Source organism: Helianthus annuus, chromosome 16 (genome assembly GCF_002127325.2).
Source record: "Helianthus annuus cultivar XRQ/B chromosome 16, HanXRQr2.0-SUNRISE, whole genome shotgun sequence".
Lineage (NCBI taxonomy): Eukaryota > Viridiplantae > Streptophyta > Magnoliopsida > Asterales > Asteraceae > Helianthus > Helianthus annuus.
Genome location: NC_035448.2, coordinates 48,565,750 through 48,589,819, shown reverse-complemented (window position 1 = coordinate 48,589,819; position 24,070 = coordinate 48,565,750). Strand labels below are relative to the sequence as shown.

At 35.7% G+C, this 24,070-nt stretch overlaps 1 protein-coding gene across 1 annotated transcript; it reads left to right on the top strand.

Moving 5' to 3' along the window:
• The first annotated feature begins 483 nt into the window (after positions 1-483).
• LOC110915860 (protein unc-50 homolog) lies at positions 484-13,306 on the top strand. Its single transcript, XM_022160601.2, has 10 exons — positions 484-799; positions 4,739-4,806; positions 5,808-5,833; positions 6,268-6,358; positions 10,633-10,728; positions 11,033-11,101; positions 11,190-11,248; positions 11,390-11,512; positions 12,800-12,871; positions 12,972-13,306. Exons 1-10 carry the CDS (start codon positions 719-721, stop codon positions 13,028-13,030), a joined length of 744 nt encoding a protein of 247 aa, XP_022016293.1. The 5' UTR covers positions 484-718; the 3' UTR covers positions 13,031-13,306.
• Positions 13,307-24,070: the final 10,764 nt, after the last annotated feature.

Genomic DNA, 24,070 nt, shown 5'->3' with positions numbered 1-24,070 from the left:
CAATGATAGTCACGGGCTTTGCATGATGGTCGAACATTCAATTTACCCATGGAAATAATGAGGTTCAACATGTTTACAAGGTACATTATGAATCAACTTCTCTAAGTGACATGGTTTTATACGTGGTCAACATTAAATAACAAACTCTCTAAGTGACATGGTTTTATACGTGATCAACGTTAAATAAGACTAGCTAGTGCAGTGACAAACGTTTGTCTTTAGGGCTAACAATAATGAAATTCAACCATTAGGTTCAAGGATCATTACTTACACTGATGCCAATCCAAACCTTGTTCAAAACCAAATATTAAACATAATTTAAACCCATAAAATTAGAAGTCCAGTTGGATTTTGATTTTTGTGACCAAATCGAACCTAAAATTGTGCTCCCTTACTTGTAGGCAGAGGTGAACAAATCGGGTTCTGGGCCCAAACTGCTTCAGGTTAAAACCGGTCGGGTTCGGTCAAAGAAACCGGTGAAGTTAAACCCAATAAAATTGTAATTTTGAGTCAACCCAGGAAATGAAAAAACTAATTTATTTGGTTGGTTGGGCCTGGGCTTGGTTATATGTTTATTTGAAGGGGATCTAGATTCTGGAGTAGAAGGACCTGGGAGGTTGAAGAAACAGTGATCGGAATTAGTCGGTCACAACTGGGCGTCACCGTGGTTGGCGATCGGCGTATACCGGTTCTTTACTGAAGGATAGGATAGGATAGGATGTTGCCGACTTCATCGAAAGGGCGAATGCCCACTCGCACCAACCCCATTTTCCCTCAGTACCTCCGTAGAATAATCAAGGTTCCAATATTTCTCCTTTCAATTTTCTACATTCATGTATCTAGATCTCATCTAATTGCGCAATATTTCTATCTTAGAACTTTTTTTTTTTTTGTTATAAACTGGGGTTTTTGCATTTTAATATTGCTTAATTAATGGAGCATCAAAATTGATGGATTAGTTATTGGTTGAACTGAGGAGTAAAATTAAGTTATTTACCTCTCTCTAGTTATTTGTTTGGGGATTGAAACTAGATGATGCATTCTGGTCCTTTGAAGTCATTTTTCAGATAAACCTAGAATTGACATAGGCTGATTCTAGAAACAATTAAGAATCAGAAATGGAGATTTAGGTTGTACTTATAGATGTGTTATAGTGATTATTTGCTAGTGTTTTTTTTTTCAAGATACTTGGTAAGCAAAATAAATTTCTGTCAGCTGGATCCGCAATATGTGTGTATATGGTTGTCATCAGGATTACTTTACTGAATTTGTTATTTGCTTATGCTGTTTTTACATACAATAACTTTTTGCATGTTTGGGAGAAGAACGCTGTCTATGCTTCCATGATTGTTTGGTCTGCCTAAACATCTTTTTGGTTTGTTCAAAATCACAAGTTTACCCTTAGGGTGAAATAAGATGTTCTCATCACTAGTCACTAAGATGATTATCTGCTTCCGCTTGTAAGCATAACAAGCAGTTCACATGTACCCCTTCATTTTGGGTATCCACAAGAGTTTATAGTTAAGTTTTCGAACAAGCAATTAGCATTTTGTGTATGTATTGCCTTTCACATGCTATTCATGTTCAATAAAAGTTTCATTTATCATGAAACTAAACTATAAATCTACAACAAAGTATTATATGTAGTGATACATACTTTCAGAATGTTTTTTAAGGTAGCTTGGATTTGTGTCACCAAGGTATTGTGCGACAAGAGGTTTCCGTCTAAGTTAAAGGGAAAGTTTTATTGAGTTGCAGTTAGACCTGCTGACCTGCTATGTTATACAAAATAGATTACTGGGCCATTAAGAAGACACAGGCTCATATGAGGATGCTAAGGTGGATGTGTGGGCACACTAGGTTGGATAGGATAAGAAATGAGGTCTTTAGGGATAGATTGGGGGTGGTTAGTATATGGGATAAGATAAGAAAAAGGAAGTTGAGATGGTATGGGTAGGTTAGGAGGAAACAGGGGACACCATGGTTAGAACCATGGGAACTCTTACTGTGGAAGGGAGGAGTAGTGGTAGTACAAAACTGACTTGGGAAGAGCAAATTAAGCAGGATTTGTTACAATTGCACTTGGTTTAAAAAAGCGCGCCTTAAGCGCAAAGCGACCCTAGGCGCAAAGAGTTGCGCCTTGTGTGACATAAGGCAGGCTCTGTACAAAAAGCGCAAAAAAAGCGAGCTTTTTTGGAAAGAAAATCTCACCGAGACGCGCGCTTCTTGTACAGAAGGTGTTTTTGTGCTTTAAACTACTGTTATACATGCAGCTATAATTGTTGTAAATTTAATATGATTTAATTAATTTATACATTAAATCATATTAAACCTTATTTATAACTATATTTTGGGTAAGGGATGCTAAAAACCTATAGGATATATCAAGAAAAATATATAAGCACCTTGCGCCTCGCATACGAAAAGTTTTACGCTTTTGCAATTTGCGCTTTGATTTTAGACCTTGTCGCTTTTGTGCGCTTCGCGCTTTTTTAAAGCAAACAATTGCATCTCTCTGAGGACATGGTCCATGATAGGAGTTCGTGGAGGCGTAGAATTAAGGTTAAAGACTTTTAGGTGGAGTGTACGGGTTTTTTTTTTGCTCTCTTGCTTACGCACTTAATTCTTAGTGTTCTTTGGGTTCTTTGCATGTTATCGCTTGTTGTATGTCTATATGATGTAGTATTTGACCATATTATATGTTTTCGTAAATGTCTACCTAGGCTCCTAGCTTACGCGCTTAGTTTCCAAGTGTTTTGTGGGGTCTTTGCATGTTATTGCTTGTTGTGTGTCTACATGATATGTACATCATTTTTGGCTTTCTATGTCTGGATATGACTTTGGAGTTAGGGGCCTCACGGAAGCAGTCTCTCTGCCCCTTGGGGTAGAGGTAAGGACTGCCTACATCCCACCCTCCCCAGACCCGAACCCACTGTTAGCTTTGCTATGTGTGGGATTCTACCGGGCATGTTGTTGTGGTTGTGGATTTGTGTCAACTATTATATGACCAGTGGTATCTGTGTTTGTTAGCGATTGTATGAAAAATGTGGAACAGTGAATGGTCAAACAATAATTCTGGTTAATCGTTGAAAGAGATAGATTAGTAGCGTCGCATTGTGTGGTATGAAGGACATGGATGCTGTATCATTATAAAAAGGTACAAAATAACCCTTTTTAAAGGACAACAAAAAGGAATATTCTGGTTAACTTTTTTGGTTAAGTTTCGCACTCATGTTGGAAGTCAAATAGGTTAACCTCCAAGGTAAAATTCAGGGCCTGGCAAGGCTTATTAACCCCTATGGACCTACAGCTGTATGTTAAAAATTTACTATAACTCTAAAGTGTGTGTGTTATATTTGTAAATCAATAATTGCAATCATAGTTATCAATAGTGAAGATAGCGCTCGCTATCGCGCGCTTCGTAACGAAGCGCCCATGTCTTGCAATCTATTAAGTAGCGACTCCATAGCGTGATTATAGCGGATTCCGACGACGAATTCCAGCTGGAAACCTGCAATTTCTGCCGGAAGCTTGCTGGAAACTAGGAAGAAGAAGAGCGGCTGCGTTTTTGTTACGTTTGAGCCTTTTTAGGGTTAAATAAGTTTATGGATTTTAACATTTAACCCCTCTATCTTTCATTAAGTTACACTTAGTCCCTAAAACTTGTAAAATTTACATAAAAAGTGTAGAATTAGTTTGTGTATTTTAACATTTAACCCCCCTATTTTCACTAGCTTACATTTGATCCTTAAAACTTATAACTTTATACATAGTTATTAAAGGCGCAAGGCGCACTCAAGGCGCATAGGCCTCGCCTGGGGCCTAGGCGCAAGGCGCAAAAAAAGCGAGGGCCTGAGAAAAAAAGAGCGCACAATGAAAAAAAATTAAACATATTTTATGTATTTGAAAAGTAATACTATTCTTCAAATAAAATAAACAAAAGCTATTATATAACATTTAATATCATGTATTTATTAGTGTAGAAAAGTAGTTTTCCTAAAATAAAGTAGTATTCTGGCTGGAATATTGCCGGAATTTACAGGATTTTGCCGGAAACTCTCCGGAATCTAGGAATCTTGCCGAAATTTGCGTTTGAATCATCACCTGGAGAATTAAAGCGCAATTGCCTTGACTTAAAGCGCAATTGCCTCGCCTGGCTTGGAAAATGGGCCTAGGTGCAAGAGGCGATGTCTTTTAATAACTATGACTTTATACATAAAAAGGTATAAAATTAACATTATATATATAAAAATATTATATAGATAGCTATTTTTTATTTCTTATATTTTTAACTACCTTATCGCTAAAAACGAAATAGTGGGCGCTATTTCATCGCTATCGCTACGCAGCATATAGGTATGTTGTCGCTATTCGCTATCGATAACTATGATCGCAATTTATTTTTTTATAATTTAAACGTGAAGTTTTTGCATGCGACAATGGCTTCATACGTAAGTAATAACAATCTTTGGGTAGGATGTTGAACTAAGGATCCTGTATGAACATATTATTGGACCGTGGTTAGCCTACAATGATAAGATTCTTATGATTGCTTTAGGTATGAAGTTTTCATCTTGCTTCAATTCATATTATATGTATATAAATGTTTTGTCAATGAAACTTGGTAGTAAAACGTATTAGACGAGTTGCAGTCATTTGATGCTTATCTAAAATGGTTTGTTGTTTTTTCTTTGTTTAACACCTTTTACGTTTTTTGTTTCACCCTGGTTCGTTGTAGTGGCAACAAATGGACATTGAATACACTTTCTGGCAAATGCTTCATTTATGTACCTCCCCAAAAGTCGTGTAAGTTTCCTTATGAATACTTTCCTGCTTTTTTCTTCCCCTTGCTTCTTTATGGCAGTTTATTTATTTTATCACATAGAAAACATGTACGCAATAACATTAAAAGAAGTTAATTTTTGATGTTAAAAAACATATTCATATTCTAGGAAATTATGAAACTGGCTTTAAATTATGAATAGAAGAATTAGAAGGAATTAAATAAAGGATAGAAAACAAAAGCAAAGGTATCTAACCAGTGTTACTCTAAAAACTCTATGCTTAACCAGTTGAACTAAACATATATCTACAATTCCTTTTTAACCTGAAAGGTATTTTCACGTCTGGATTTAAGAAAATTAGTCTGCCATATTTTATTCGTTAAGAAATTAGGCTTTCTGTGCGGAGATATTCATATTATTTAGAGTAAAGTAGACGGATGGTCCCTGTGGTTTACCAAAATTTTGGATTTGATCACTAGCTTTTCAAAAGTACATGGATGGTCTTTGTGGTTTGCACTTTGTAACGCATTTAGCCCACAGTCCACAAATCTAAAGGTTTTAGCATGTCTAAGTTAGGGATTGAATGCGTTACAAAGTGCAATGAATAAAATGGAACACAATCTGGTGTCATCTATGCATGTTTGTGTGTAAAAAGGCCACATCTGAGCCTACAAGCTGAATCTTTGACAGGCATACGGTTAAGTAAGGCTGGTATTAACAAAAACCATCTTAATATAGTAATAGTACACATTGGAAATTCACAAATCATGGGCAGCAAAGCTCACCAAATTTCTAATTCCTTGAAAAATCATGCCAATCTCTTTGCTAAAATCTAGGTTTTGATTTTTAAACTTAAAAGTTTTCTATTAAACAGGATGAAAATTACTATATTACATCAAACTACCATTTACTCATGTCTACGTCCGTTGAATGTTGCAAAGTAAAATGGATATATGATTTGTGCAACTTCCTAGTTATAACAATTCAATGTTTTTGGCATGTGGAATTCTGAATTGGATGCAGCTATCAGCACACCAAGTACCATAAGCGTAAGCCAACATTTTCATTATATTGTTCTAGTTAATTTTTTTTATATCTATAATAGTTATAAAAAGAATATTCTGTGCGGATATGACATGTTTACCACATACTTGATGAATTTCAAAAAAAGAGCAGACCAAATGAAATAGGGTCGGTCGATTTTGCATTTTTGTGGGCTGGCATGGTCTCAACCAGTGCCACATACACAAGTTACAGGTAAAATGAGTCAAATGAGGTTGGTTGGTAAAACTGGTAATAACTAATAAATTGTAAGTTTATCTATACTATGTCCAATTTGAGAAAATTATACAAGTTTATTTTTTATCTTGTACTATTTACCCCTTTAGATCACAGGAATCCCAATTTTCTATCATTATATAAATACATGTCATGAGAAAAGGTCTTTTTTTTTTAATTTAATTGTACCTTTTTCTATCTACAGAAACCAAAAATCAGTGGGCACGTGATGATCCTGCTTTTGTTGTAATTTGCATTCTTCTTTTGGCGGTTTCAGCTGTGGCATATTCTGCTGCGTAAGTTATTTAAATTTTTGTTATAATGGAGAAATATATACAATTTTAACATGCTTATCTTTTTATGCATTTACTGAATCACATACATGCTCATATTTTATACGAGTGAATTGCAAGTTTTGTCCTTTATCTATGTACCCGATTTCAGGCGGTGTCCGGGTGTCCTTTGTCTTTAAAATTGATGAGCTTTGTACTTATTGTTTCAAAATCTTGCATGGTATGTCCTTTGAGCCTAACCCAGTTAATTTTAACAGTTAAGTGAAGGGTAATTTGGTCTTTTTACTTATTTATCTAGAAAACTATTTTGATAATTTAATAATTAAAGCAAAAATGAAAATATATATTATATATACACACACGTCTCTCTTTCTCTAAAACACACACACTCTCTCTCTCTACTCTCTCTCTCTAGGGCAAACCCCCACCACCACCTGCCGCCACCAGCACCACCACCTGCTGCCACCCACTCCCACCCCCACACCACCACCTTACCACCCCCACACCATCACTGTCGCACTACCCCCAAAATTCTTGAACAAGTAGCACACCACTGTCACACCCCAAACTTCAACCCTTTCCGATGGCCGGTGGTGGTGTTCAACTCTGAGTCACTCTATTGATAATTTTCAAACAATCCATTTAGTAAATATTGTTTTCAAATAAGCTCTTTTTGGAGAAAAAAAGAACTAGATTGTTTGCAACTCCTAAATTTTTTGGGATTTGCAATTAGCAGCTTAAAAACAGATGGTTTGCTACCATTAACTATCAATGTGAAAGTCTCAGGGATAACTTTTTAATATACATCCATCCTAGCCAAATTAAATAGCCATTTTTTTTTATACCAATGGGGGAGGGGGCAATATGAACTCATTATATAAGCTTTCCAGGGGACCTACCTTAAACATGGATCTTATCTCCATCCAAGGCTCTGCTATGGCAACAGAAGACGAGGTGCACGAATCCATGATACAAGGTGAACCATGCCATGGAATCTGAAGCTATCTAATGCCAATTTTTATGTTACCTACTACACTTCGAAATTTAAATCCAAGTGCTTATACACTTCGAGTTGCCTCAATTGAACCTCTTCACGAAGATTAATTTAAACTCCAAAATTCTTGAACAGGTAGCACACCACCATTGTTGCACCCCAAACTTCAACCCTTTCGATGGCCGGCGGTGGTGTTTTTCTCAGTTGGGGTTGAAATTGATCATTGAAAATTGTTTGATGAACGGTTGGAGTTGTTTTTTTCTCATTTGGAATCATTGGATTTTTGTTGGATAAGATGAATTTTGGCGGATTTGCAGAGGGTGATAGTAGGTGGTGTGAGGGTGGGAGTAGGTGGTTGCAATGTGTAGATATAATATATATAATTTATTTTGCTTTAATTTTAAAATGGTTATAAATAAGTAAAAGGACCAAATCACCCTTCACTTAACAGTTAAGATTAACTGGGTTAGGCTCAAAGGACATACCGTGCGAGATTTTGAAACAATAAGCACAAAACTCGTCAATTTTTTAGACAAAGGACATCGCCTGAAATCTAGTATATTGATAAAGGACAAAACTTGCAATTCACTCTATTTTATACTCACAAACACATACCATATGCTAAGCCATGTATCATTGTTACTCACATCAATATATGGACAAACTACACGAAACGGACATTTTGGATTTTTTTTTTATATTTTAGAATTTTAAATTAGGCGGAAAATATATACCAACTTGTGTCTTGTCATCTTATTTGTATATATGATGAAATTTAGTAGTTAACTAGATTTTACCCGTGCGGCGCGTTGCGGTGGCAACGCCACGTTTGTGACTTCGTTACACGCGTTACGATGATAATACTAACGTGCGGTGCCCACACATGACGTGACGCATTTTTGACTTTGTTAGTGGCATTAACGTAGTTAGGCATAGATAAAAAGAGTATGATGTCTCTCACGTTGCAATGTAAAGTCGTAAATAAAAGTAATTTAAACTAAAGAATTGAAGTGTTGGAGAAGATGAGGTGTGAAGTTATTAAGTAGAAATACATGGGGGGTCAAAGTTGTTAAATACCAAAAGTTAGAGGTCAATGTGTCATTTACCAAAAGATTGGGGTTGAATGTGTAAAGTCTATAAACTTAAGGGTAAAAAAAGAAAACTTAAAACCATGGTTCATCGAGACACCAACCATGGTTTTTAAGTGTCTACAGGTGGGATTACCGCGCGCTACGCGCGCAGGAACTTAATCGGTATCGAATCAGTTTGTCAAGGTATCGACATTCGCTATAGCAAAGAAGAAGAAATACCAAAAATAAAGTCATGATATACCCAAAGGGATATTGTACGTATTTTTTGTTGATCAAAAACCATAATTTATTTTAGAGAAAAGTGCCCGAATAGTCCCTATGGTTTGCCCAGATTTCACCTATAGTCCCTACATTTTTAAAATTACAGCTATAGTCCCCAAGTTTTGCAAATTCATTCTCGGATAGTCCCTAGCGTGGATGGGGGTTAGTTTGTCCAGTTAAGTGGGTGTGAAATGACTAAAATGCCATTTCCCTCCCCTTTTTCTCCATCTCCTTGTCTGCACGCCTTCACACCTCCACACCTCACACCACCATAACACCACCCCCAAATCCAAACCACCACAACCAAATCCCGCCGTCATCGGAGACTGATTCGATTTAATAACAGATTCCATTTATAAGCAAGTTTAAAGCAATATAATCAAATCAAGATGTATCTTTTGTGTTCTGTTGGTATAGTTAAGGGTTACATGTTGTATTGCATACAAAACAATTTCTAGTTTACGACAAAAAGATTGAGACTTCTATGGGTTACAATATAATCTACATTATTAGTTAGCAGATCACAAATCAAAATTATTCTTCCATATGATCTGCAGTAAACATGAATCTCGCGCCTCTCAGCAAAGAATTGCCACTTATACACATATCTGAAAGCAGAGAAAGCCATATGGCTGTATTTGCACCTTCTTCTGGTGTGATCTGGCCCGCCAAAACAGTCATATCAGTCGTTCAGTCTTTGACCCAAGCCGGGCAGTAGCAGTTGATGTAAATCTTCTCTCAGTCTCCGGTGACGAAATCTGAATCTATTGTTCAATCAATTCAGTCGCCGGAGCCTAAGTCGGAATCTATTGTTCAATCAATCTGGCGACGGCGGGATTTGGTTGTGGTGGTTTGGATTTGGATTTGGGGGTGGTGTTATGGTGGTGTGAGGTGTGGAGGTGTGAAGGTGTGCAGACAAGGAGATAGAGAGAAAGGGGAGGGAAAGGGCCTTTTAGTCATTTCACACCCACTTAACTGAACAAACTAACCCCATCCACGCTAGGGAGTATCCTAGAACGAAGTTGCAAAACTTGGGGACTATAGCTGTAATTGTAAAAATGTAGGGACTATAGGTGAAATCTGGGCAAACTACAGGGACTATCCGGGCACTTTTCTCTTTATTTTAAACAGCCATAGCCATGTATTTGTACTTATTCGAAGGTGATTCTGATAACAAACGAAAAGGAGTAAAAAATATGGTATTGAAGCTTGTTCGGTTCGTTAGCAACATTTTAAAAATTATTTATAAATATTTAGTCTTAAATTAATAACACATAAAAATAAGGGGCAATATCGTAATTCGACGAAATGGGCTCTATATCCAGCGAAGAAGACAAAATAAAAGAAGGGGCAATATCGTAATTTAGACGAAATGGTCACCGACCATGTGTTTTAGTATATAGAGTAATTTTAGTTATAAATTTTAAAGTATTTCAAAATTGTAAGCATGCTCAGTCTTATTCTTTTTTTTATTTCCATTTTTTTTTTGCATATGCAGTGGTAGACATGGCATCAACTGGTGTCACCGTCACCAATTTTACACTTGAAGTTTGTTAAACTGAAGCTGGTTGCTAAAATCAGTAATAAATTGTACGGTGATTTTTATTTAACACTTAATCTGAAAGTTGTTTATAAAACGGGAAAATGTGGTTCTTTCATATTTCCTGCTGTTTGCCCTATTTATAAATTGTAAAGTTAACGTCTTTTGTGCTTTTTCTTGTATTATCCAATCACAATAATAAGATGTCAATACAAACGAAGAATTTGTAAAATGATCTGCATTAAACATCTCCCCATAGAGTTATTTTCGGCTGAACAATTGTTTTAATGGTCTATTTTCTTGTGGTAAATGACTGCTGCTTAGAGTCACTTACGCATTTATCATTATGACTATTGTTTACTTAGTATATTGTTATGACTTATGGTTTTAGGTATGATCATAGCGTTGGGCATGCTGTTTATGTGGTTTTATCAGTGACAAGTGTTCATTTTCTTTTAATGGGAGCTGTTTTGGCTACTATTTGCTGGTAAGCATCGTCATTAGTTATATCAAATTCTAAATTTCATCTATATCTTTCTAATTTCATAATACCATATTCACCCATTTACAACACTAAAACTATCATAGTTACCCGTTTCATAGTAAATAAAATCACTTACATCCAATAGCTTTGCTATTTGTAGGATTTACTGGGTACGGTTGTTGTTGAAAGGGTAAATATGACTATATGAAAATTTTGAACCTGCGGAAGGATATATATGACATTAATCCTTTTTCTACTGTGTGAAGATACAACCTAATTCATTGACCTTATTTTTTCTTTCAAAAAGGTTTTTGACAAATACGTATCTTCGGGAAGAAACCTCAAACAGTCACGTGGTTGAGCAACGGGTTGAATGGCAAGTTCATTAAATTTTATATACCTCTTAAATAATTTTAAATCACATTTATTAGTTTATCAAAATTCTAATATTGTTTGGTGTGCAGGTTATATGCATTTGATGTGCACTGCAACTCCTTTTTCCCGTTGTTTATTGTGCTGTATGGTATGCACAGTGCATGATACGCTTCTTGCTAATAAATTTAGAGTTAATACATCCCCCCCCCCCCCCCCCCCCCAAAAAAAAAAAAATTTATTTAAATTGGGAAATTTATATAATCACAATTTTGTTTTGGTTTTGTGACAGTGATACATTTTTTCATATCACCTCTTCTGGTGGCACACGGTTTTGTTCCCCTTCTGCTGTCGAATCTGATTTTTATGGCTGCCGTATCGTATTATCACTACCTCAACTTTTTGGGTTATGAAGGTAAGTAAATTCTTTGGCTTCGGTCATCTAATATTAAAAAAAAGGCAAACCGCACGAAATAGAAATACACTTTGCACCTTTTTCCATTTTTTGCAGCTAACTATGATAAAATAGACGACACCAATTTGCTCTTTTCTAACAGTTTTAGTAACCAAGTTAATTGAATGAACTTTTATGCAAAGCCTGTTGCTTTCTTTCCCATCCTTTTTTGTACCATTTTGAATCTTTTATTGTCAAAGAGAACACAAATCGGTTTTGATGTTTGTAAACTAATGGCTTTGTAACGGTCCTTACAAAAGTTTGAAATGATTTATCTGGATATCTTACTTTTACACACGTTTTTTAATCTGAAAAGATCTAATATGTTGAGATCTTACCTACCTACTATAAATTAACCCACTAGGCCACTTCCTTCTTTTTACTGTTCCCTTAGACCCCAAAATCAACACATCTTTTGCTTTTAGATATTCAAATCACGTGTACTCAAAATCAGAGTTTTGACATTAGTCTCTTTAGGTTTCTTTATTATAAGCATTCTATCCTAACATTTCTACACATTTTGGTCAATGTGAAGTTGAAAAATAGTGCAAATATTGAGTAAACTCCCAAAATGGTCCCTGAGGTTTGGTCACTTTTGCCACTTTAGTCCAAAACTCAAACCTTTTGAATCTAGGTCCCTGTGGTTTCAATTTTGTTGCCATTTTCATTCAAAATCAAAATCTGGTAAGATTTTTCAGTTAACATCCAGTTTTTTTGTCTTTTTCTTCCCTTTTAATGAAGGGCAAAATGGTCTTTTAACGTTTTATTATAACAAATTAAAAAATCTGACCATTTTGCCCTTCATTAAAAGAGAGGAAAAAAACAAAAAAAAAACTGGATGTTAACTGAAAAATCTGACCAGATTTTGCTTTTGGATGAAAATGACAACAAAACTGAAATCACAGGGACCCGGATTCAAAAGGTTTGAGTTATGGACTAAAGTGGCACCCGGATTCAAAAGGTTTGAGTTATGGACTAAAGTGGCAAAAGTGACCAAACCACAGGGACCATTTTGGCAGTTTACTCGCAAATATTTCTACACATTTTGGCAAGTGCTAGGTTAGGTGTAAAAATTTGCTTTTCAAAAAAAAGTTAGTGTTTTATTTTTTGTTTTTTATGAAGTAGGTAAATTTCATATTATTACTTTTTTTAAACGGTAAATGTGATGCTTTGAAGTTTTCAACTTTTAGATGGTTACAGCAATTGTATTGCAGTTTAATCAATATTAACTCCGTGTGTGTATTGCAGTGCTTCCATTTTTAGAGAAGACTGCTTTCTTCTTATACCCAATCGGCATTGTGATCATATTTACGCCCATTTGTAAGTGTTGCATTCATCTTTCTCGGCCCATTTCCTCAATTTTCTCTCAATGTAGGTGGCATTAAAGGAATAAAAGTAAAAATTGTGCGTCGTTTTGCAGTGATCTTAAGTGGGTTTAATCCTTCAAGATACTTGATGAACATTTACTTTAGTCAGTAGTGGTGATTTGAAGTTTGAAGAAAAGATGGTATGAATACTAGAAAATGAATAGTAGTGTTGATTGCTTATTGTACACAGAAAGAAAGGAAAGCTAGGATGTGTAAATGCACCTAATGTCATTTGGACTTAATGTCTTTTCACACAGCCCCACATTTGAGGAAGAAATCTGGTTTTGATGCGACATATTTTTGTCTGTTACAACTCTTAGTTTTTAGTTAGTTAGTTTGTTTGTTGTGTTTTTGAGTATTCTATTCTAATGTGTTAAAATTAAAATCATGCGAATCATGTTAGAAAATTGGCCAATTGTCATGTTTCACACATAGATCTGTCTCCACTTGGCCTATATGGGTACATAAGTAGTTTATATATGTGTATTTGTCGTAACAATAAGCTATATTGAAGACAGGTGTTTATTAAATTGTTACTTAATTGATAACTTGATACAAATATACAATGGTACTATGTCTTAGGATCCTGTAAAAAAGACGTTTTTCGTGAGAAGTTTGAGAAGGAATATGAATTGACATGTAGCTATCATGTTTTGGACTTAGGCATAATGTTTAGGTTGTTTTGGCAAGAAAAACACCAAATATAACAATTTAAGACACAATGCAATGAATTCTAGGATTAAAACTTAAAACACCATGTCAAGAACGTTAAGTAGTGTGTTTTAAGTGTTAGACAGTGAGTTTTAGTTGTCTTTTAAATTTTACGCCCATAATATGTTGCATTGTGTTGTAAATTGTTTTGGTTGGTGTTTTTCTTGCTAAAAGAACCAAAAACATCATGCCTAAGTCCAAAACATTATGCCTACGGTCAATTTCTATGTATTCTCACGCTTCTCACAAAAATATCCTTTTTACAGGAACCTCACTCATGATACTATTGCCTTCTTAAAGGTTTTAATACAATTGTGTTAGACATGTTGAAGATAAGATTAAGGAGATGAAAGAATAAGATGGGGATAGATATTTTTTGGTGGACTAATGGGGTGGTGGTCCATTGGTAAAGACAAAGCCTTTTAAACACCTAGGTTGAAAAGGGGAAGGTCTTGGATTCAAGTCTCACAGACAACAGGGGATTAAAGAAATCAGCCGTTAAAAAAAAGATATTTTTTGGTGAATTATTTATTGAGCTCTTTTTGGATGGCTAACGAATGCTATACAAGCATCGCTACCCGGACAAATTCAAAAGGCCACTCACGCCCTGCAAACACAGATAACCCGAATGCCCACTGTGGTAAAACTCCTGACCCACCTGAAATGTATTGCACCAAGTGGGACTCAACTCATTGGCATTTATTGAGACTTTTATATTTAATATTTAAATTAGAGAAAATTGTTGGTTTGAATTGGGTTAGGATTAAAATGAGTTTAATATAAATAAATGGTTAGGGCTATTGTAAGTGGTATGATTTGTTCTAATTTGATTTATTATAATAAAAGAGTCGAATGAGATTGTTCAATCCCATGTTTGTGTGTTCGAACAAGGATGTGAATTTTCAACAATACGTGTGACATATAATATATTTTTGACCAAATCTTCACATATATAATGTTTTTAAAAATTAATAACCAATTTTAATAAGTGTTGTTAAACACCTCTTATATTATACGACTCATTGAGATAAAACTTTACATGAATTACTATTAAAACAATAGATGTCAACCCTTTCTTGTACATTAAGATCGTTGACAATACAATGATGTGATGTAACAAATTAACTGAATTTGTGATAACGAATATAACCTTTCAATATGGAATGGACAACGTAAGTTAAGTTATAATATATGTTTTATAATGTAAAGATAATGTCATGGCATATGTCATGAGTATATTTACTAATTTTGTAGGTTCAAGAACACTCATTGCAGTTGAATGTTAGAACATATATATCATTTTCTTGACAAGTCTTTACATCTCACGGACCACAAAATTTTGTAAAGAAATTCAATTTTAAATGCAAGTCATTTTGGGGAGTTTATACATTATAATATTTAATTTGCAATGATTCAGAAGGTTGGTGAGCATGTGGGTCTCGTCCTTCATGTGATCCACATGTAATATCATCCCATTATTATATCTATATGTTATAAAAACAGGACAAGTATTGTATTAAATGAGTTTGGAGTTTGGACAAAAGATAGTTGTGTTAACTAGATGGTTTTGCTTAAGCTTTTTGAAATTTTATTGTAGATGGAAACTTGGAATAAAACGCCAAAACGGGGGTGGGATAAGACGGGATAAGGCTTTGGAACAAGTAGGTCCTGGGTTTGATCCTCACAATCAGGTTCCGCTAGTGACACGATGATACTCCAGTGGTCCGTCAATTATCCAAATTTACCGTTCAAAAAAAAAAAAAAAAAAAAAACAAACCCGCCAAAACGGTAATTGACATTTATATACTATTAAAGACAAAGGTCGGGACCTTTGTCTTTATATACTTCATAAAAGAAAAAATTTGTTTCCTTTGTTGACCGACTTATAAAGTTACCTTTATATCCTCCATAAAAGACAAAAGTTGCTAGACCTCTCTTTTAAAGTTTTTGACTTTTTTTTTTTTTTACTTTTTCATTTCTTTTCTTTAAAGTTTTAAACCAACAAAAAAGACCCTTATACTTTCAAGTTTTTCCACTTTACACCTTTAATTTTTTATATGAAATACTATTAACCTTTATCTTTAAGTAAGTTGCACATTCACTTCTAACTTTCAGTAATTAACAACTTTGACCTTCTTAACCTTTTCTACTTAATAACTTGACACCTCCTTTGGCTTTGACTTTTACGACTTTACACCGCAACGTGGACAAATTATTATACTTTTTTTTTATTTATGTTCTACTTATTTTGTATACGTTCGTAAACTGTATTTGAAAGCAAGTCGCGTCAAATATACTACGTTTTCATTTGATGGCGATGTAATTTTTTTTAAGTAAAGAGTCGGGTCAAATATACAGTATAAATACGAGTTACTTTAACTTTAGACGCCGCCGCAACGCGTGGCGGGTCAAAATCCTAGTTATCACAATGACTATGTATGTAAATTTGTTCATTATATAATCCATTATGTTTTCCATTATTTCTACAAGAATATTGCTAATATGTAAAGAAGATCAAATACGATATCTTAACGGCAAGAATATAAATATAATTATTTTAATGCAACTATTTTACGTACAGTTACATCAAAATATAAATATTTTAAATACTATAACAAATAATGCGTTAAAATCTAAAAAAATTCAGATACATGTTACCTAATGGTGTAGGTAAAACGTTATATAAAATTTTAATTCATAAACGATACTAAGGGATGTAACAAATTAACTGAATTTGGTCAAAAATATATTATATGTCACATGTATTGTTAAAAATGCTACAACTCATCTTCTACAAAAGAATATATATAATATTGAATTGACATGTAATATATGACAAGCAACATTTGATTATTAATTAAATTGTTAATGCACCACTAAGTACGAAAAATAGAAACAAGTTATAATGTCATAAATATTTTGTAAAAATTTATAATCTATTGATTTGTTTTTCTAGAACAATAGATATAGAATTTTACAACTATTAACCGGAAAGGTTGGATTGTTTTTTTCAATTGATGAAATAAGTAGTACATAAAAAAGTCGGTCTCGTGGAGCAAAGTTTTCCGTTTCTAGAAAGCAATTTACATACATAAATGTCGTTCTTTTTCTTATCAATATTTCTAAAAACATGACCAAACATCACAAAGAAACCGGTCAATGTTAGACTACTGAAAATTGCCTTCTTCCTTTTGTTATCACGAAGAAACTAGTCAGTGTTACGAATAAACTAAGACCACTGAAAATTGCCTCCTCCCGTTTGTTAGCCTGCCATTTTTAGGTTGGAAGACATTAAACTGATCAACCACAAACCATGGTCTAATAAAAGTAGTGTAACAAGTTATAATAAAATATTGGTTATTTTTCCGACTAAAAGAATATACATATACTCTCTTTATTTATAAGAAATTCTTTAGTACAAATCGTTTACAAAACAAATTATAGTAAATATAAAATAAATATCTAAACACATAATTAAAAAGCTTCAAATTAGCGCCTTCAACAAGATCTTCTTGCTATTAAGATTGACTGAATAAAATCTTTAGTGTTTTTGCCGAGGCCACATGTTTAACATGATTGTTAAAACAATTTTCGCTCGCTCACAAAATAGTTCACAGGTTATGACAATCTGAACAAATTGTACCGTCAGAGATGACCATCTGTGCATGTAATTCCTGATAGCAACAAACCAAAATTTTAAAACATGTAAATTATATGGATCATCCGAGGGGTAATTAACTGATGTGGTTGACTACATGTACCCTCCCTTAAATTTTCATCCTAAAAACATAAAATCAAGAATATATTTTTGGTCATTTAGTATGAAACCAAGGGTATACTATTAATGTGATGTGTTGACATCCATATATATATATAGAGGAGAGTTATCTTGAGAACGCTAAATATTGCGAGAACCGTGAGAACGAATGAGAAAACCAATCAAAACCGATTTTTTTTTTAATACAAACCTCATTCTAATTAAAATGCAACATCAAAAAATAATTCACAACATCAAATAATTCATTTCTCCTCTCAAAATCAATCTTTCTAGATTTTTTACACATGTGTAAATATAACAAATTTACACATGTGTAAATGACAAACTTACACATGTGTAAATTTTCGTTATTTACGAATTCACGTAAATTTAAATGTGTAAATTTAATTTCTAACATTGTATTCGAATAATAATGATAAGTGTAAAAAAAATTTTGAATTTGAATTGTTTTTTACCAAGTTCTCGTAGTTTTTTTTATTCGTTCTCACGATATTTAGCGTTCTCATATAAACCCTCCCATATATATATATATATATATATATATATATATATATATATATATATATAGGAAGATTAACGTACATTACGGTTTAACGTACATCACGTACGACAGGTAATTACGCACGTTCATTTTAAAATCATGCACGTTATAACTCAAAAATCCAAAATCACACATGTTGAAACACAATAATCACGCATATTGAAAACATTAATCACGCATGTTATAGAACAAATCATGCATGTTGTTGTACATGAAGTACGTTAAGCCGTAATGTACGATATACTTTTCTATATATATATATATATAGGGTAGTTATAGGAAGAAATCCCATATAAGTTAAGAAAACTAAGAAACCCAAATGAATGGACCTCCTTTTGCCACGTGTTACTTAACCGTTTTTACTTTTTTAGAAAAAGATAAAGTCTGCAAAAGTTTTTACACGTAACACGTGACAACCTTTGGTTGTTACACGTAACGCAGTCTGCAAAAAGGTGTAACACGTGAAAAAAGGAGGTTAACTCATTTGGGTTTCTTAGTTTTCTTAACTAATATGGGTTTTCTTTCTATCCCTTCCTTACGTATATATATATATATAAAAAGTGTATTGTACAAAATGGCTTAACGTACGCTATGTACGCGATGTGAAATCGCATGTTATAAAATAGCATGGATGAAATCGCATGTTGGTTTTTTGTAACAATTTCGCATGTGATAATTTTGATGAAATCGCATGTTGGTTTTTTTTAACAATTTCGCATGTGGTAATTTTGATGAAATCGCATGTTAAAAAACCAACATGCGAAATTGTTACAAAAAACCAACATGCGATTTCAATGTGGGATGAAGATCTGACGGCTGAGATGATCGCGTACGTAATGTAGGATAAGGGCTCTTGTACGCTAACCTAACTCGATATATATATATAGATAGAGAGAGAGAGAGAGAGAGAGAAAGAGAGAGATGAGCCAATCGTGAGATCTAATAAGTTAAGTGAATCAAGTTCGGGCTCGGCTAGTTCACACTCCAAGAAATATTTGTTAACTTGGTTGAAATACAAAAAATAGTAAACTAGAAAAGTAAATGATTAAACTAAGAAAGTTTAAAAATATAGAGTAAAATGCAATTTGTGTCCATGTGCTATAGTCCAAATTGCTCACTAGATCCCTCAAACTTGTAATTTTAACTTTGAGCCTCTAACCATCACACTTTATAGTTAATCGAGTCCTCGCCCCTAACGCCTTGAGAATATACTGCTAGGAGTAGACATGTCAACGTTGGGGGAAAATTTGTCCTTGCACCCCAAGTTGCACCCTAAATCACCTAAATTGTCCTTAACTTTCCCTAAACGACACCACATACGTCCATGTGATTTCCTGTGATTATCTCCCGACATCGACATGCAATATTCATGGTGAAAACGTCTGGTGAACTGAAGCCTTGTGACCATGGTGACTACAATTTCAATAGAGGTAGCATGGAAAATGTATGTTTTAGAGGTAATGCATGTTTATAGAACTTAAATTTGTATAACTAGAAATTTTCGAAGTTGAACTTGCTATGAAATTGATAACCTGAAATCAAACAGTTGTAGGCAGAATGAGGGTGAATGCAACCTTGAGTCGCATTGCGCTACATTTTATGGTGGTCTTCAGGTTTTGGAACAACCTGAAGTTGGAACTTAGGTTTAAACAAGGCACGGAGTAGGTTTATTGAAGCTATTATGTGACAACCCGAGATTTCAAGGTCTTTCCTATGCACATCACTTGTTTCACGATTCTGTCTTTATGATTTGTTTTACGTGGCGTCGCGTGTAGTTTAGTTGATTAATTAAGGTATTGTTACTTTGGAGTATGCATGGAAAACTTAAGTGTTGTGTAATCCTTATAATTATATTTAATCCTGATTCTGTAACACACCCGACGAAGGTTAGGTCTTCGTCAAACCCCATCTCATCTTGACGAAGATTGGGTCCTTGTCAAACCAATCTTCATCGCACAACTATCCTTCGTCATCATCCTCCGACGAAGTATGAAACTTCGTCGAAGAGGAGGTTCGTCCGCAAGGGGCCTCGGCCTAGTCTGTCTCATGGCCCAACTATTATTGTTAAGTGTTTGTATAACCCTTGTAATCACGAGATGTAAACAGAAACCCTAAAGTCCTCTTTTCCTATCCTCTGTGCGACGGCAGTAGGGAAGCTCGAAGCCTTTCCATCTCGGCTAATCCGAACACTATAGTATCACGGTTAATGTCTAACGTTATTATTCGATGAGATCCTGATGTTATGTTTTTATGTGATTAGTGTCCATTAATGATATTGTAAACCTAGAATTGTGCATGAGGAGGATCGATAAATTGAGTGCGTTCATATTCATGATAATGTTGTTGGTTAATGAAACTAGTAGTCTGATTTACATGTGAATGAGAGCATTGGGGATTGGATTGAAATCATAATTATGTATATAATTAAGACATACGTTAAATCTGTGTTATTGTGATTCAATGTTAGGAATGATTAGTTGTGATGATGAGCCGTATATAGGGTTTGCTTGATCGTATGCTATAACCGTTGTTTGACCCTTTGATTATGTTTGGAAATGTGTAACTGCTGATTACGTGATCCTGACGAACTTTATGATACTTCGCCAAACCCTAGTCTTGACGAAGATTTAATACTTTGTCACAATCTGGTCTCGACGAAGATTTGATAGTTCATCACATGTGATTCCGACGAAGAATGATAGTTCGTCACATGTGATAGTTCGCCGAGGTGGTAGATGGTCGGAACAGTAGATCAATGGTGTTATGTTATTGAACACATGTGTTGTAATTTTCTGTTTAAGGCATGATAGTAATTTTAACTAGTTGTGAGGGTCTTGACCTGACTCGTATGGGTAGTCAACCCATTTGTTGAATGTAATCCTGATAACTGAGTACTTGATATGCAATATGAGGTGACCATGTGATAGATTCAAACTGTGTGAAATAAGTGACTTGTTTGATTATGTAACTGATGTTGATTGGTAACCACGGTAGGGTTTGGGTTGACCAACTTGGATGGGTAACTTAACATACCGAGCAAATCAAAGGTGAGTTCATTCCTCTTGAGCATGCGTCCCGGTGGGTGGGACAATCATTGGGTATTCCTGAGAGGAATAAGTCATTTGGGTAAAACTGGGATGTTTGATAATATACTCAATTCCTATCACCATTAAGTCCCATCTTGTTTGTTACCTGAGAGGTAACGGGGTATTAGTTGACAGCGCTATTTAGGTTTGGCACCCTCACCCTGTACCTGAGAGGACGGGTGTGAACTAATGACCCAGTCATGACCAATGCTTAGATAGGGGCGTTGGGGAAGGGCAAAAATAATCTGGAGCCATCTTGTACTCGAGTTATTATCAACATTATAATCAATGAACTGAACTAAACACTTGGTAACCAACGTTTTCGTAAAACTATGAACTCACCAGCGTTGTCTGATACACTTGTTGCATACTCGCAGGTCGTTAGGTATTATTGACAAGGAACTTGCTATCTGGATGGCTGGAGTGGTCATGGGTTGTACTGCTTGGAATTGCAAGACTTGTTTACTGATTTCACATACATTGGTTTTTGAAACGATTGAACATTGATTTACTATTTGCTTCCGCTGAACATGTTAAACTTGGATTACGTTTATGAATGTTTTATCATTATAAATGGAAACTTTGTTTTATAACTTGATGTTAGTTCAATGTGATTGGTGGCTAGATCCTGGTACGTCACACGCCTAGTGGAGTCACCGCATGTGGTATTTTGGGGGTGTGACAGTTTGGTATCAGAGCCACTGGTTATAGTGAACTAGGTTTTAGAAACGTTTTTATAAAACCGGACTATAACCGAACAACTTCAAAATCAACCATGACACTCAGCTCCAGATTGCAAGGTTCGTCTCTCTTTTACTTATTGCATAGTATATCTAGTATACACTTATGTACGATGTTGCATGCGATTGCACACTTAGCATTACAGACCGAATTCATGTGTATTTACCTGAGTTATGTGATTGATAGAGTCACAGTGCGATATCTCGTTAGATTTTCGTGGTTTATGTTTTGTGGTGTTTTGTCTTGTTGCGAGAATTTGAGGAACCTTTTAGCATGAGTTGGGAGGAGCTGAGATAAACATGCAAATCGCTTTCCTATTATGGGTGCACACATAATAGTAATGTGGGGTGCATGTGAGTCCCAGTTAGGCCTAACGAGTGTGAAAGGGGTTCCGCTCTGTTGTCTGATGTAAACTTGGTAGTTTGTAGAATTCATCGTGAGGTTTGACTCCTACCTTATCTCGACTCTTAACCTTTTCCCTTTTCTTATATAGAATCATGAGTGGACGAGGCCATGGGCGTGGTCACATTGCGATGACTCAGGCCGAATTGACAAACTTGATTAACACACGTGTGGCTGAGGCTTTGGCAGCCTATCAAGCTGGTACGAAATGTGCCGAATACTCTTTATTCTTGTGTTGCGTACTCAACTCTTACCTGTGTGCTGTATTTTCTTTCGTCTTTAGGTCAGCAAGCGAATCTGAATCAAAACAATCCGCCTGCTTGTACATTTAAGACGTTCATGGATTGTAGGCCACAGACGTTCAGTGGGACTGAAGGAGCTGTGGGGCTACTACATTGGTTTGAGAAGGCGGATTTGGTGTTCGCGATGTGTAACTGTCCTGCTGGGGACAGAGTGAAGTATGCTTCAGGCACACTCAAGGATGGTGCCTTGACTTGGTGGAATGCTCAAGTCCAGATGCTGGGCATTGAGATGGCGAATGCCACTACTTGGGAGGATTTCAAGGAGTTGATGAGAGAGGAGTACTGTCCTCGTGATGAAGTAAAGAAACTGGAGAACGAGTATTATGATCTGAAAATGGTGGGGTCTGAGATTGAGGCATACACGAAACGGTCTCACGAATTAGCTAATATGTGCCCGAACTTATCTCGACCTCCACACCGTAGAATCGAGCTGTACTTCAAGGGATTAGCCCCGTAGGTTAAGGGCTTGGTTATGCAGCAAACCTCAACAACTTACCCCAGATCATCCGCTTAGCTCACAAGGTCACAGATCAGGAGGTGGAGCGTGGCTCGCTACCACCGCGTGTTTCTACTACTGCCACTACTGCTGCAGCTACTACTTCCACTACTGACAGCAAACGCAAATGGAATGATGTGGATAAGGTGTCCAACTCGAAGCAGTCACAGAAGAAACCAGAAAACAGTATCAACCGTAGCTTTAGCCAATCATCTTCTATGAATCAGAATCAGAGCAACAATTCAAATCAGGGCTCCTATAAGGGAAAGCAACCAAAGTGTAGCAAGTGCAACTTTCATCATCATGGGCCGTGCACCCGAGTCTGTCACAGGTGCAACAAGGTGGGCCATATGGCTAGAGACTGTAGGGTCTCACTCCCAAGGCAGCAGCAGCAGCAACCCCCACAGCAACAGCAGCCGCAGCAACAGGAGAGGCAGCAGCCTCAACAGAATCAGGGAAATCGTATGGGGTGTTTTTAGTGTGGTGACGAGGGTCATTTCAGGCGGGATTGCCCTCAACTCAATCAGAATGCTGGTAACAACAACAACAACACTGGGAATAACAACAATGGGAACAATGGTGGGAACGGTGCGCGTGGGAGAGTGTTTACTATTGGTGCTGGGGAAGCTCGCAATGATGGCACTGTTGTGACCAGTACGTTTTCTGTGAACGATCTTTTTGCTTCTGTTTTATTCGAATTTGGTTCCAATTGGAGTTATGTATCTTTGGGGTTCAGTCGTCAGTTAGGGTTGACTCCTACACCTCTTGTAAATAAGCATGCAGTAGAATTAGCTGATGGTTAATCGATTGAAGCTTCACATCTTCTTTTTGGCTATAAACTCAATCTTATGGGTCAAGTGTTCGACATTGACCTACTCCCTGGTACTCTTGGAAGTTTTGATGTGGTCGTTCGCATGGATTGGTTGTCTAAGCATCAAGCGGAAATTCTCTGTAAAGAGAAAATCATGCGTATCCCTCTCCCCAGTGGAGAATCTTTGTCGGTTCAAGGTTATCATAGTGGTGCAATGGTTGGCATCATCTCAGCCATGAAAGCCCAAAAGTGTCTACGAAAGGGCTACCCTGCTATTTTAGCTC